The sequence below is a fragment of the Monodelphis domestica genome, chromosome 1 (assembly GCF_027887165.1).
Source record: "Monodelphis domestica isolate mMonDom1 chromosome 1, mMonDom1.pri, whole genome shotgun sequence".
In the NCBI taxonomy this organism is placed as follows: Eukaryota; Metazoa; Chordata; class Mammalia; order Didelphimorphia; family Didelphidae; genus Monodelphis; species Monodelphis domestica.
In genome coordinates, this window is record NC_077227.1 from 742,644,935 (window position 1) to 742,659,322 (window position 14,388).

At 44.2% G+C, this 14,388-nt stretch overlaps 1 protein-coding gene across 1 annotated transcript in view; it reads right to left on the reverse strand.

The window, feature by feature from the left end:
- Positions 1–4,493: 4,493 nt before the first annotated feature.
- Positions 4,494–14,388, reverse strand: part of EBF2 (EBF transcription factor 2) — a gene marked incomplete at its 5' end in the record, with an annotated part of 108,406 nt that continues 98,511 nt past the window's right edge. The window contains 2 exon segments of the mRNA NM_001164534.1: positions 4,494–4,525; positions 11,852–12,019. Of these exon segments, the coding sequence (NP_001158006.1) occupies positions 4,494–4,525; positions 11,852–12,019 (200 nt within the window).

Sequence of the window (14,388 nt, forward strand, 5' to 3'; positions counted from 1 at the left end):
TAATCTATAAAATGGGAGATTATTCTGGACAACTTCCCATCATTCAAATGAATGCACTCCCTCCTTGCCTTCAACTCTTAGAGTGTTTCCTTTATTTCAAGGCTCAACTCTGGGGTCAGCAGCACCTAGGTGAAACCTTTCCCAATCACTTTAATTAGCTCAGTCCGCCATCTTTCTCTCTCTCATTTATAACCTTATGTGTGTATGTGTTGTTCCCTTCGGGAGAATGCATGCTCCTTGAGGACAAGAATGACATTTTGGTTTGGTTTTATATTTCTATTCTGAGCATCCAGCAATGCTTTTTATACACAGGGGACAGTAATGTTTGTTTCACTGGGTTGAATTGGATTGGTTCAGTTGGATTGGGATGGGTCAGGCTATATAGCAGTGATGTTGAACCTTTTAGAGATGGAATGCCATGAGCTGCCCCACCAGGAGACCAAGTGCTGTCCCCTGGTCCAAGCCACCACCTTGACCCAGAAAGGGGAGGGAGGAAGTGCTCCCACTGGGCTGCTTGGCAGAGGGTGGAGTGAGGTGAGGAATGTCCTCACGCACATGGAGAAGGGGAGAGGAAGAGCTCTGCCCCAAGTTTCTCTGGCTTTCTAGTAACTCTGGCAAATGACTTCAAACTCTGGCAGATGACTGCAGGTTTGCCCACAGAGAGGGCTCTGCATGCCATCTTTGGCATATGTTCCATAGGTTTGCCATCACTGCTATATAGGATTGGACTGCTTTAGTATATAATATGGGTCTGGATTGAATTGCATTGAATCCTGTAGTTTTCAGACCCTAAGAATAGGTGCTTTTATCAAGTCCTGCCCTAAAGAATCCTAAGTGGAGCAGCTTCTTTACACATGGCGTTCAAGGCAGCAGCCCTTCTTGCCTGCTTTTCCCATTCAAGGACCTCCAGTTTGGCCTCTTTCCATTATGCTTTATCAAAGTGAAAAGGACTAAATTAGATATCGAGCCCTTCCTCTTTCAAAACAAGCAAGGACCCAACAGCTGGTACAGTACAAAAATTTTATTTTTTTTTTGTTAGGATAATTTAAAGTTTAAAACTGAAGTAGACATATTCATTTTACAAACAAGATATTCTTCCATAAGTAAGACCATTAAAAACAGTAAACAAAAAAAAACTAAAACAAAATACAAAACCAAAAAAAAAGCGATCTTTACAAAAAGCTCTGTGCATAGCAACTTTATACTGTATATAATTGACAAAGCAAAACAACCCAACAAACGATAGAATTTGGGAGATGAGACCTTACTTTACAAAAGGGAAGCAAGAAGACGGTTTTGAAACCATGCATATTGAAATGTGCAAAGAAAAAAAAAGGAGAATTTAAGATGCTATAATGGAAACAAGATAAATAACGAAATAAAATGTCCCTTTAATAAAAAAAAAAGCGCAACCCCACACAGTTCCTCTTACAAAGCTATGGTAAAATCTGTCTTCTCCTATAGAAATACTTGTATTCCAAGTGGCACAAATGAAGCTGAGATCAGGAGTATTTAACAGCAAGGACTATAAAGGTGAGAGTTGCTTTCATTTATTACACTACAAAATCCTTACACACTGATTTGTACATTTAAATATTCCTGTTGCGGCCAAGTTCCTAGCTGAGTGATCAAGGGTCTCTGGGTATTTCATTACACACATTTTTCCCGGTGTAAAGCTACCACCAAGTTCTACGATCATTTGAAGACAGCACTGCACTCATCTTCATGCAAGAGTGAAATTCACAGATTCTAAAGCAAAGCTACTTAAAAAAATGGTTTTTTCCTTATGTTGGATTGGCTCAAATCCAGGTCCAGACGTGCTTCATTTTTGTTCTGCCTTCGTTTTTGGACAACCATGTTGACGTGCCTCCTCCTCCTCTTTAAAACGTTTTGCATCAGGGGACTTTTTTCGGGTGTGTTTCTTTGCAACTTGGTTCTTCAAAGCCTGTTACTGTCAACAGCACTTACAGGCGTGCCAACTATCTAAACCCTTGAATTTTCATGGTGCGTAGCAATCACATTTGGATTGTTGGGGGTGGGGGTGGTTATTTCCATAATGGAGTTAGGGGGAAAGAGCAAAATGGGATTGGACTGGGAATGTGGGCTTGGAAAAGGAATGAGGAGTTGATCGAATATTTCTCCGTTGGGGTGGGAATGCGCTCATGTAATCCAGACCCCAGCAGAGTATCTCCCAGATGAATTCTGTGGGTGGACTCTAGTGGGTCCAGGGGGTGAATGGAGGTGCTAGGCAGCACAGAGAAGGAACCCCCACCTGGGCTGGAATCCCAGGTGAGGTCAAGTAGGTAGTAAGAGCCACAGGTTTTTGAGCACAGACTCAACCTCTTGGCAGCAGTGCCAGGTCCCTCCTCCAAAGAGAGCTGGTCATCTCTAGAGAACACATCGATGGGCGATGGATAGCTGAGCAGCTGAGGCATCGGCTCTCTGCAAAGACTCTTTGAAGTTGCCGATATTCATCACTTTGAACCCCAACGCTGTTCCCGTTTTTAAATGGTTCCCTCCCACCTCCACTGAGAAGAAGGGGAAAATGGTTGGGGAATGGGAGGAGAACCTCAGAACAATTCCTTTTTTCCCCAAGTGAGTTTAATGCCAGAGCAATTGGTGCACTGTAAAGAACATTGGATTCGAAGTCCATAGGTCTGGGTTTCAATTCTGGCTCTAACTCCTCAAATGAGAAAAATTCTGCAGAGTGCCACAGAAGCCCTGAAGCTCTATAGAAAGTCAGATATTTCTTGAGTGAGGCTGAGTAAGTCCCATCCCTTCCCTGGGCCTCAGTGTCCTTACCTGTAAAATGAAGGGATTAAACTAATTGGCCTCTACGGTTCCTTCCAATTCTAAATCTATTAACCTATGAGCCTCTCTGTGCCTCAGTTTATAAATAAAATCTATAAAATGGTAGGATTATACAAGAGGGTCTCTGAGGTCCCCTGAGAGATAGTAGGTGGTTAATCAATGCTTATCAATTGACAGATCTCTGAATCTATAAATCCCTCATGCCTCAGTTTCCTGAATGGTAAATGAGGGGGTTGGACTACATAACCTCTGGCCTCTAAGGACCCCTCCAGCTCTAGATTCTGTGATCCTCTAACTGGGAAAGTATGAGACGGAAAAGGAAAGATGGAAGCCTTGAGCGATGGACACCCAGGCATCTTTCACCCTGAAGGGTAAGAGAAGAATCAATCCCTGCCCACGAGCTCTGATGGCCAACCAAATGGACAGAGGAGCATCCTCAGAGCAATACCTAAGGGAGTTGAAGTTACAATTACTAGTGATCTAGAAACTGGACCCTGATGTGGTCCTGCACTGAAGATGTTCTAACTGCTCTGGATCACCTCTCAGGCAAGAAGCCTCCCTTTCCCCTGCTGCTCCCTCCCTTGAAAAACTGGATGGGGTTTGGACCACAACAAAGTGCGAGAATCCTAGGTGGCCTTTGGCATGGAGTGTCAAAAACAGCTACCCCAGGAAAATTGTGATAGGAAGCAAAGACTCAAAGGGACGTGCAGGCTATTTGGAAAGCAGACTTAGCTGGAACAGACCTGCTACATTTCTGTATTTCTGGATTTGCGTTTGGCTTTTCCTTTGAATGTCGTATGGATCTGAAAGAATATAGGTGGGTTACCGCGGTCCTTGCATACGGATCATCTATACAAGGATGGAGTGGGTAAGGGGGTGTGGAGAGGACAGGAGATGGGCATCCAGGAAATAGCAGTGGTAACAATCACACACCTTATTATTTTTTTATCTTGGAACTACAGTTTTGCATCATTTTCATTGTACAAGAGGAGGAGAAATGCTCCTCCTTTCCAAAAAGGTCTTAATTTCTACCTCTACTTACAATAAGTTACACATTTATTTATTTAAATAATTGTAAAACATTTTAAAATTTTTCCTTTTTTTGTGTTTTTTGTTTTTTAAAGAGATTAAACTATAAGCAAACACACATACAACAACATATCATCATCATTCGATTCAGGTTTTGTTTTAAGAAAGTCTTCCATGCGGGTACCCTGTTTTGTTCAATTTTTTTTCTGCATAAACTAAATTGGTATCTGAAAGGCTTCATAGAAAATAGAAACTTTCAACTTTTTTTTTCCTACAAAGAAAAACAAATAGTATCCAAAATATCGAGCTTGAATTGTTTGCCAATTTTTTCTTAAATATTTTACAAACATAGGAAGGTGGTTTTCATAAAGTCCATAAAGAAAGAACCACATTTCTGTCCTTGGTACTGACCATGCATGCCAATGATGGTATCTGTCCTTGTCCACGAGTGGGGTGGGAGTTGGTGCAGCCATTCTCTCAGCTACAGAAGAGACATGAGACCAGGTAAGATGCAGGCTTCTTGCATATCCAAATCCATACAGAGTGTTCCTTCGGGGGCTCTGACACCCCCCAAAGAGCTCTTAGTGCTTTCTGTATTAGTGGTCCATCAGGCGAAGTAGTTGTGTGTTCTGAGACGCAACTCTTCCTCCTCTTTACATGGGGGGGACGACGAGGCCGGTCATGGCTGAAAGCAAAGAGTAGGCAAAGACATGAGCCCATTGCACATTGCTTTGGAAGGTGGCCCCTGAGAGTGAGAGGAAAGAGAGGTCCCACCACCATCACCTGAAAGGAGACAGAAGGGTCTTATCGGTGATAGGAAGGGGTGGCCTCAGCCCAGAAAGCAATCATAGATGTAAACTAGGGGAGACAGCTGGGTAGCTCAGTGGATTAAGAGTCAAGCCTAGAGATGGGAAGTCCTAGGTTCAAATCTGGCCTCAGCCACTTCCCAGCTGGGTGACCCTGGGCAAGTCACTTCACCCCCATTGCCTAGCCCTTACCACTCTTATAGCTTTTAACCAATATTGATTCCAAGATATTTTTTTAAATAGATGTTAACTAGATGGGGGAAGGACATTTTAGTACAAACTCTTCACTTTATTGATGAGAAAACTGAGGTTGGGAGAGGTTAAAAGACTTCTCCAAGATCACACAGCAAGTATCAGAAGTGGGATTTGAACCCTAGTCCTCTAATACCTAGCCCAGGACTCTTTCAGCTTGCATCCCCCCCCCCTTTGCCCCCAATTGCTACACGTTTGTTGAATGAATGAATGAGGAAAACCATTTTCCATTTGTTGCCCCAGATGGATCCTCCTGAGCTATGAGGGAAAGGAACAAACCGCAAACGTATGAGTGCATGTAGGCTCGAGTTTCCTGTTTAACCAGATCTAACTTTCTAGCCCGCACATTTATTTTTAGCAGAAATGTGATTGGCTATTTTTAACAAGCATATTCTCCTTTGACAATTAGCTGCCAATCTGGGATGTTCAGTAATGAGTGTTGACCCACTGGAATGGAGGTTCTAATTTAGTTCCTAATTTAGGAGACTTCCTTCCCTGCCCACTCTGCGCCTTTGTGACGGACAACTAACTCCTCATCTGGTGAGTAAAAGGAATTCTGGGAAAGCTGGATAACACTGCTCTGAGGGTGGAGTGGTTGGGGGCAACGTGGGGGGAGGGAGTTGCAGAGAGATCATTTTGGCTCTTACTTAGCTCTAGGAATCAGGTAGCCAACTGGAGCTCAAGAGAAGGACCAATGAGGAAAAGACCCTGCATCCAGGCTCCCCGCACCAGTGAAAAACTAAGACAATTTTAAGATCCTTAGAAACTGACAATCTGGGGGCAGGTAGGTGGCTCAGGGGATAGAGAGCCAGGCCAAGAGACTGCAGGTTCTGGGTTCAAATCTAGTCTCAGCACTTCCTAGTTTTGTGACCCTGGGAAAGTCACTTAACCCCTATTGCCTAGCCCTGACCACTCTTCTGCCTTGAAACCAATACACAGTACTGATTCTAAGACAGAAGGTAAGGGTTTTTAACTAAAGAAAAAGAAAGTATCAACCTATTTTTTTCAATAAACTCTATCTATCACTTGACTTAAATAGATTTCTGGATATATTCAGTACACCTCAGGGCAATACAACTTTTCCATTGGAATCATTTCCTATTTTCCTATTAGGCCTTAAAGTAAATAATTTAAAAGTTTTCCCCCTCTCTTATGTTCTTTTAAGTTTCTCTTATCTTTCTTCTTTTCTTCTTGGAATTTATTTCTTTCCTTCCTTCATTTTTTCTTTTTTCTTTTTTCTTTGTCTTTCCTTCCTTCCTTTCTCATTGATCTTTTTCCTTTCTCATCCCATATCTTCTTGATTTCCTTCTTTCCTGCCTTTCTTTTCTTCCTCCCTTTTCTCCTTTTCTTTTCTTCCTTCTTCCTTTCTGTTTCTTTCTCATTCATTTCATTCCATCATGTTATTCTTCCTTCTTTCCTTTCTTTTTCTCTTTCTTCTTTCCTTTTTCTTTCTTTCTTTCCTTTACTTTCTTTCTCTTTCTTTCTTCCTATCCTTTACTTACTTTCTTTCTTTCTTCCTTCCTTTCTTTCTTTCTTCCGTCCTTTCTTTCTTCCTTCCTTCCTTCCTTCCTTCCTTTCTTTCTTCCTTCCTTCCTTTCTTTCTTTCTTTCTTTCTTTCTTTCTTTCTTTCTTTCTTTCTTAATTTCTTTCTTTCTTTCTTTCTTTCTTTCTTTTTCTTTCTTTCTTTCTGACTTGATTTCCTTCCTTCCTTGCTCACTTTCTCTTTCTCACCTTCCCTTCTCCCTTATATTTTTTTCTCTTCTGAATGCCAGCCCACCCTCTCAGGCAGAGTCTTTCATAGCCTACTTCTCTGTTTCTTTTCAGCCTTTATTGAATGTTTGAGAGATCTGGATTAAGGTCTTACACAGCTAGCAAAGCCATAATTATTTTTGCCTGTATTACTATATAGCGAATCGATGTAACTTTTCAATAAAGGTGGTTCAATTCCAGACCCTCCCTGATGATTTGGAGATATAGCAACCCAGAGTGATTATCCCAGAGTGCTAGGATTTTTCCTTTCTTCTTTTCCTTGAGGGAAACTGGCAAGAGAATTAGACACACAGTGTTGGGTATTACCCTGACAAGCTGTGCTCATCCCCTAAAATGCCTGATTAATGCTGCCCTGAGAGGGGCTGATGCATCTTGTGGACAAACTGGGCCCCATCCAACAAGAATTTCTAGAACACCTCCTGGGTACGTGGCATTAGAAGTCTGGCCAGTCATTTTCTCACATGGATATTTTTGCCTTGAATTTTTTGCTTCCTTTCAGAGCATGAAGCACCTTCCTTTCCTTAGCCCATTCTTTCACAGTCTCTGGGGTCTGCTGTAAGGGCTTGTTGAAAGATTGGGCCAGATCAAGTAACAAAAGATACTGCACATTGCCAGAGAAAGAGCAGGTTTCAGGTTTCTTTCCTTTCTCCTACTCCTGCTTTGGATGCCCTACTGGGTTAGCCTGGCTGGTGAGAGACCTTTGCTTTTTGCTTTGAATCACCAAAACGAACTTGCAAAGAATCCTGGGAGTTGAAACTTAGAAGGGATCTCAGCAGTCCTCCAGTTCATAAGAATTCTCTCTATAGCCTTTCCTGCCAATGATTATCCAGATTTGGCTCAAAAATTCCCAGAGGGAAACCCTACTAGCTCTCAGGGCAGCCCATGACACTTTGAGACAACTCTTTTTGCTTCATCCCCACCCTGCTATCTAGCCTACATTGGCCTCTTTCAGATTCTACTCATTGTTTCTAGTTTTGTCCTCTGGGGTGAAAAAGAACCATTCCCATTCCTCTTCCATGTAACACCCTTTGAGGAACGTGAAGGTAGGGCTCGCGCAGCCCTGGGAAGCCTTCTCTTCTCTACTCTGAACATTTCCAGTTCCTTTCTCCCAGTCTCCCATGGCATGGGCTCATGGCCCTTCACTATTCTGGTCGACTTCCTCTTGGCAATCCAGCAGAATTCTTTGTAAGCATCAGAGACCAGAACCGAACACAGGGCTCTGATGAGAACAACTATTAACACACATTTCGCTAAGTGATGGGGTCATTTTTCCTAGAGTATTTTTCATTTCTGGAGCCCCTCTGGCTCATTCCTACTGCTCTCCATCCCTCTCCTGGAGGATTTACAATGAATCAAAGAATGATATTTACAATGAATCAAAGAATGATAGGTGGAAGGGACCTTAATGGCCATTGAGTTGGGTCCTTCCTCTTATGGAAGAGGACATCGACATTCCTCCCCAACATTTGCCTGAGGTCAGAGGCAAAACAAAAAAGTGACAAGTGACCATCAGAATTTGAAAGTTCCTCTGACTCCAAATCCAGTTCTGAATTGTGGAATGAGCTGCCCTGAGACATCTTATCAGTGGAGGCAGAAATCCAAGTCTGAGCGATTCTTCATGAGATGGCTTCTAGCGGGGGTCCTTTTGGAGGCTTTGGGTCCAGTTAGATGGCCCCTGGAGTCCCTTCTAGTTCTAACTTTGTACCAGTCTCAGAACAGGAATGTCCATTAACCCATGTATGAGACCTTACGTTCTTTCTACCCCAGAGGCATAGAAGAAAGCCCTCACCTTCTTCCCTTCTCCCAAACTCTTTACTTGTTCCTTCCCTTCGGTGCCTTTTCTTTATGCATTTTCCTAACAATAACAGTTTTGTGAAAATGAAACCAAGCCACTGGGCTCCCATCCAAAGTAACCCAACTAGAGGGGTAGTGGGAAAGGGGAAATATCCAAAAAGGAATCACTGTTATTTCTCCTCCCCTGGCCATGAGATCAATCCACAATGGTAGAACCCGTTGCCAGGTGACCCATAGACCCGGGCCACAACCTCTGGCCTGAAATGAAATTCCTTAAGTTCCTAAGTAGCATTGTGGGCTATCTTCTTGGTTCTGGCTCTGGGTCCAAGTCACTGAAATGCAATAGAATACACTGAATTGAGAAGCAAGAGAACTGGGTTCTAGTCTAGCCAGCTGTGGATTCCCAAGTGGGTCATTTCATTTCTCTCAGCCTCAGCTTCCACCTCTGTAAAATGGGAACCTTGGATGGCAAACACTAGGGCTCATGCCAGCTCTGAGATGCTGTGATTCATAATCTCCACAGCCCTCCCTCCAGTGTCTCCAGGGATACTGTAGAACAAAAGAGTTGAGTGGGATACCTCATTGGAGGCAAAGTGCCCACTTGTTGAGTAAGTGGTAATGAGGATTCTTTCCTGGCCGGTGTAGAAGGCAAGGTCTTGAATCAGAGGACTTGGGTCTGAATCCTAGCTTTGTTCTTGGCAGATGTGAGTTAGTTCTCTTTGGGATAACTCGTTTTTTGTTTTTTTTAATTGCTTCTTGGTAACTTTTATCCAGTGTTCCGAGTTTTATCCCTAGAGGCCAAAATACAAACCCCAATTCTAATCCCTGCATCATCTTGGGCAAGTCATTCAACCTCTCTGGGGCTCTGTTTCCTCCTGTAAAATGAAGGGACTGGACTCGATGATTTGGGGAGATCATTCGTCTCTAAAGGTGATCAAATGAGCTCATATTTGTAAGTCACTTGGTCCATCATCGCCACTTAATGAGAGCCTGTTCCCTTCCTTCTTCCCTTCCCTAAAGCCCTTCCAGCTCTGTCCCTAGGCTTTATTTGTTGGGTGGGAGGCTCACTCGAGTCCCTTCCAGGTCTGAGATCTCAGTGATTTTGTCCGGATTGACCAGACGAGCCCGAGCTTCCTTGCCTTTGGAATCCTACAAGCCTGCGAGCCGGTGACTCGACAACTGCCAGCCCCGGCTTGCAAAGATGGCCCTAGAAGACTTTTCTGGGGAGCCACTGGAATAGCTGCTGCATGTCCAAGATTCCCTACTGAGCCCGGCAGGCCTCAGGGACTCAGATCTGAGAGGGGTTAACCGAACCTCTGACCCTCTGGGTTCTCTCCATCACTGCTTGTCATGAGTATTTTCATGTCTGAATGTGCAGAGCTGCCGAAAAATAATGGGGGCCGTCAGTGATCCGCGGTGCTCAGCAGTTTCTAATTTGCTCTCTTGCCATCAGCTGCCTCCCGTCCATGATGAGATGATTAGATATTCGTGTACTCATCACATTTGTGTTACGTCATGTCACATTACATTTCATTGCGCCGCTCAGAAACAAGTTTGACGTGTGATATTAATTCTTTTTCTTTTAAAAAAAACCCAACAAAGACACACTTTTCTCCCCCCGCCCTCTTGGCCGTGATCGGGCACCTGCTATCAATTTGGTGAGCGTGGAGCTCCGAGTTCTGAGCGCGGCTGGTTGTTCCTGATGGATCACATCCAACTATGCCCCTGGAATGTATATGGACTGCACATGATAGGCACGCTGGGTAAGTAGGAACACATGCCATCACACGGGGTGACCCAGGGCATCCTCCAGGGAGGAACTGGACGCTCTCGTGGGCCTGACCACAGTGCTGGGAGTCTGGAAAGTAGCTGGATTCTATGTTGGGCACAAGTCTGACTGGGCCACTCACTTCCTCAAGAAACTTCAGGAACTCCCTGTTGCCTTTAGGGTAGGATACAAACTAAGCTTACTGCCAACTATTCCCCCTTTTCTCACTCTGAGTTCTAGGCAAAAAGCTCCAATTGGTATTCCCTAAAAGTTGGTCCTGAGGACAACTGGGTGGCTCAGTGGATTGAAAACCAGACCCAGAAATGGGAGGTCCTGGGTTCAAATTTGACCTCAGACACTTTACTGATTCTAAGACAGAAGGTAAGGGTTTAAAATATATTATTATTAGGGGCAGCTGGGTGGCTCAGTGGATTGAAAACCAGACCCATAAATGGGAGGTCCTGGGTTCAAATCTGACCTCAGACACTTTACTGATTCTAAGACAGAAGGTAAGGGTTTAAAATATATTATTATTAGGGGCAGCTGGGTGGCTCAGTGGATTGAGAGCCAGACCCAGAGATTGGAGGTCTTGGGTTCAAAACTGGCCTCAGACACTTCCTAGCTTTGTGACCCTGGGCAAGTCACTTCACCCCCATTGCCTATCCCTGACTACTCTTCTGCCTTGGAACCAATACGCAGTATTGAATCTAAGATGGAAGGTAAGGGTTTAAAAAAATAAGTTGGTCCTTTGTTCCCTCCTCCCTGGCATTGCTTGGTCCATCCACCATGACTGGAAGGCATTTACTTCTTCACCGCATCTTGAGTTCTACTGAGCCTCTTTCAAAGTTAGCTTCCAGTAGAGGGGACAACATTCAAATAGGGAAGAATAGATAAGATCTACGCAGAGACGAGAGAAGAGAACCTTAGAAGGGTGGGCATGGGCAGCTGGACAGACCCAAAATAACCTCCTGAAGGAGGAAGGAAGCCAGGAAAGCTACAAGACAGACAATGTCCTTTCTTGATCTCCTCAGTCATTTACATTTGCTTCCTCTTCCTCAAAGTGTCACGTATATACGTATCTGTGTTCCTGCTGAATATCAGTTTCTGGAAATCAGGGACTATCTTATTTTTTTCTGGTTTAGAACAAGATTTTGCTTATCTTTAGGGGGGGGGGTTGAACACTTCCTTTCTGTCTTAGTCACAACTCTAGAATAGAAGGGCGAGGGCTAAGCAACCAGGGTTAAATGACTTGTCCACGGTCACATGGCTAAGACATCTCTGAGGCCAGATTTGAACAGAGGTCCACCCATCTCTAGACCTGGTACTCTATCCACTGTGCCCCCAGATACTCCTGTCACAAGGGTTTTAAAACATATTTGTTGGATTGGCCTAGAAACATGACCATGACTTGGAGATGTTGACCAATCTGTTCTTCACTCCACATTTTAATGGGAATTGTACCAATTCTAGGCATATCTTAATTCAAAAACCAAAAAAGTGTCCTCCTTGGTAGATGCTGAAGAGATAAGTGACCCCAGTGAGTTTCCCAGGGAGGCTCAGAGAGCCCATGGGATGAGAGTCCTGTGCATGTGCTTCCCCAGGCAGGCGCCATCTTTCTTACCTCTGAATCCATTTCCATTTCCACTAGAGCAGGCTGGAGAAGGGGAGCCTTGGGGTCTAATGACAGGAGCAAAGGCACTCTTCTGTTTGACAGCTGGGAAGACGGAAGATGAGAATGGGAGAATGGAGGAGGTACTGGAGGAGCCAACTGTAGGACTTGAAGACATTACTAGAAAAGAGACAGCATAGTCCTCATTTAGAAGGAGATGCCACCAAAGTGGGGCAGGCACCCACAGAACCTGATCTCCACCATATTTTCCCTAGGACAGAAAATGTTTTCTTTTTTCTCCAAGATGGGAAACCCTAGTTCCCATAATCCCCCTCTTGTCCTCTGCATAGAGCATGGGCCAGGTGTGCAGCTCCCCCTGAGGGAATATTCTCATTGGCTTTGATGAAAACATACCCAGCCATTTCTCTATGCACTCCTGTACCTCCCCCTCAACCGCCTGAAGGACTCTCCTTTAATAATAAAAGTTGAGACTTGTATTGTCCCTTGAAATGGGCAAAAACATTTAAAAATTCTTTCAATTGAATCTTAATAATCCTATGTCAAAACTGCTACAGGTCTTATGGAGCCCATTTTACAGATGAGAAAACTAAGGATCAATAGGTTAAGTGACTTGTAGATGACACAGTTAAAGAGTCAGAGGTGAAATTTCAACTCAGTTCTGAAATGGAATGAAAGCCCTGGATTCAAAACTCACTTCTAATACTTACTAACCTTGTGACCATTTACAAGTCACTAACCCTGTGTGAGCCTCAGTTTCCTAATCTATGAAATGAGCATGGTAAGATCCTTAGTACCCACTTTGTAGGGCTGGGGTGAGAGAATGTCTATAAAGTGCTTTGCCAATTTGAAGAATCAGCAGAAATGTAAGTTATCATCATTATCATCATCATTTCTCCTTAGGGCATTCATGGCTGGGGTACCAAGGCTTCAAGGAGTTCCCTCTCTGTCTATTTGCTTTTGGCCATGACTCCATCAGTGTAAGGGAATGTCTCTATTGATGTAGATCAATGGTTATCTCCTTACTAACCACTAAATATCTTTAAAGATTGCTTAGAGATAATAAAAAGTTAAGTGACTTGGCCAGGATCATACATCCTGTGTGCTCAGAGGCAAGATTTGGCCCCAGGTCTTCTTGGCTCTGAGATTAGCCCTTTATGCCCAACATGCAATGATTACCTCTCCTACTATATCTAGCTCCTGCAAAATAACAGCAAAGCCCACAGTCCAGTTGGATTTATTCACCAGAAACCCACCCCATAGAGGCAGAGAAAAGACAGACTTGAGGTCCAAAGTCAGGTGGTGTCATTTCCAAGAGAGAAAGCATCTCTTACTGGGACTTCGCCCATCTCTTAGGGTGAGGCATCCGGGAGGCTCCATTTAAACTTGTGGAGAACTTTCAGCTTAACTGGGATGAGTGATCAAAGCAAAGAAACAGGGCAGAAGGTCTGTGGGACAATTGAAGGATCTTCTCCAATATTGAACTGGTGAACAGGGTGCCACCTGCTACTCCTCTGGAAGTCCCGGCCGCACCTGCCCATAATGCAGTGGGGGAGCCCCCCAAATGTTCTAGGGTCTTTGCCTAGACCAGAGGATACCCGGTGGAAACCATGAAGCATAAGACTCGTTCATTAGTTATCCTTTGCTCGTGTTATGTGTGTGGCCTTTGAGGGGGCAGGAGGGGAGAAGGGGCCATGTATCTCCGGGAAGGTTAAGTAGGCTGCCACCCCCAGCTCTGATCCTTTAAATACTGAAGTTCCTCCTACTTCTGGGATTCTGTCTTCTAAGACTTTGACCAGTTCTGACATTTGATGCTCTAAGACAAAACTGATGGTCCTGCTCAGCTCTGTAGTTGTCTTCTAGCTCTGAAAGTCTAAGTCAAGGGAACAAAATGGTACAGGAAAGAGAGTACTAGAGCTGAAATCAGGACATCCTGGGTGCAAATCCAGCCTCGAACATGTCCTGGCTGGGGAACCCTGGGCAAGTCTGTCTACCTCAGTTTCCTCATCTGTAAAAGGAGGATAATAAGAGTCCGAGCTTCCAAGGATTGCGGTGAGGACCGAATGGAATACTATTGGTAAAGTGCTTTACAAATCCTAGAGGGCTTTCTAATTTTTTTAAGTTTTATTCCTATTATCGTTCAGTTCTAAAGTCCCTTCCAGCTCTAACGCTCCATGTTTGAGGATTTTATGACCCTAAATCAAAGTAAAATCTGTGCTTTCTGGTTCCCTTTGGGAAGAAGAGCTCGTCCAAGTCAGCCCAGACCAATTTAGCAAATCAATCTGAGCACGAGGCAACGTTTTCAACATGACTAAATGCAAAGCTCTTGGCTAGTGGCAGGGTAGAGGCTGTCCCCAAGCAGGGATCGATCACCTATGCCAAGTCCGCAGGGATGGATGCTTGGGGTGAATGTCCTTTGTCGTGGACTAGCTGGAAGAGAACCTCGGCGTTCTCCACTCTTCCCCCTCCACTCCACTTGCTGCTCCATCCCAGAGCATGTAAAGGGGACAGGCCAACGATAAGTAGTGGCC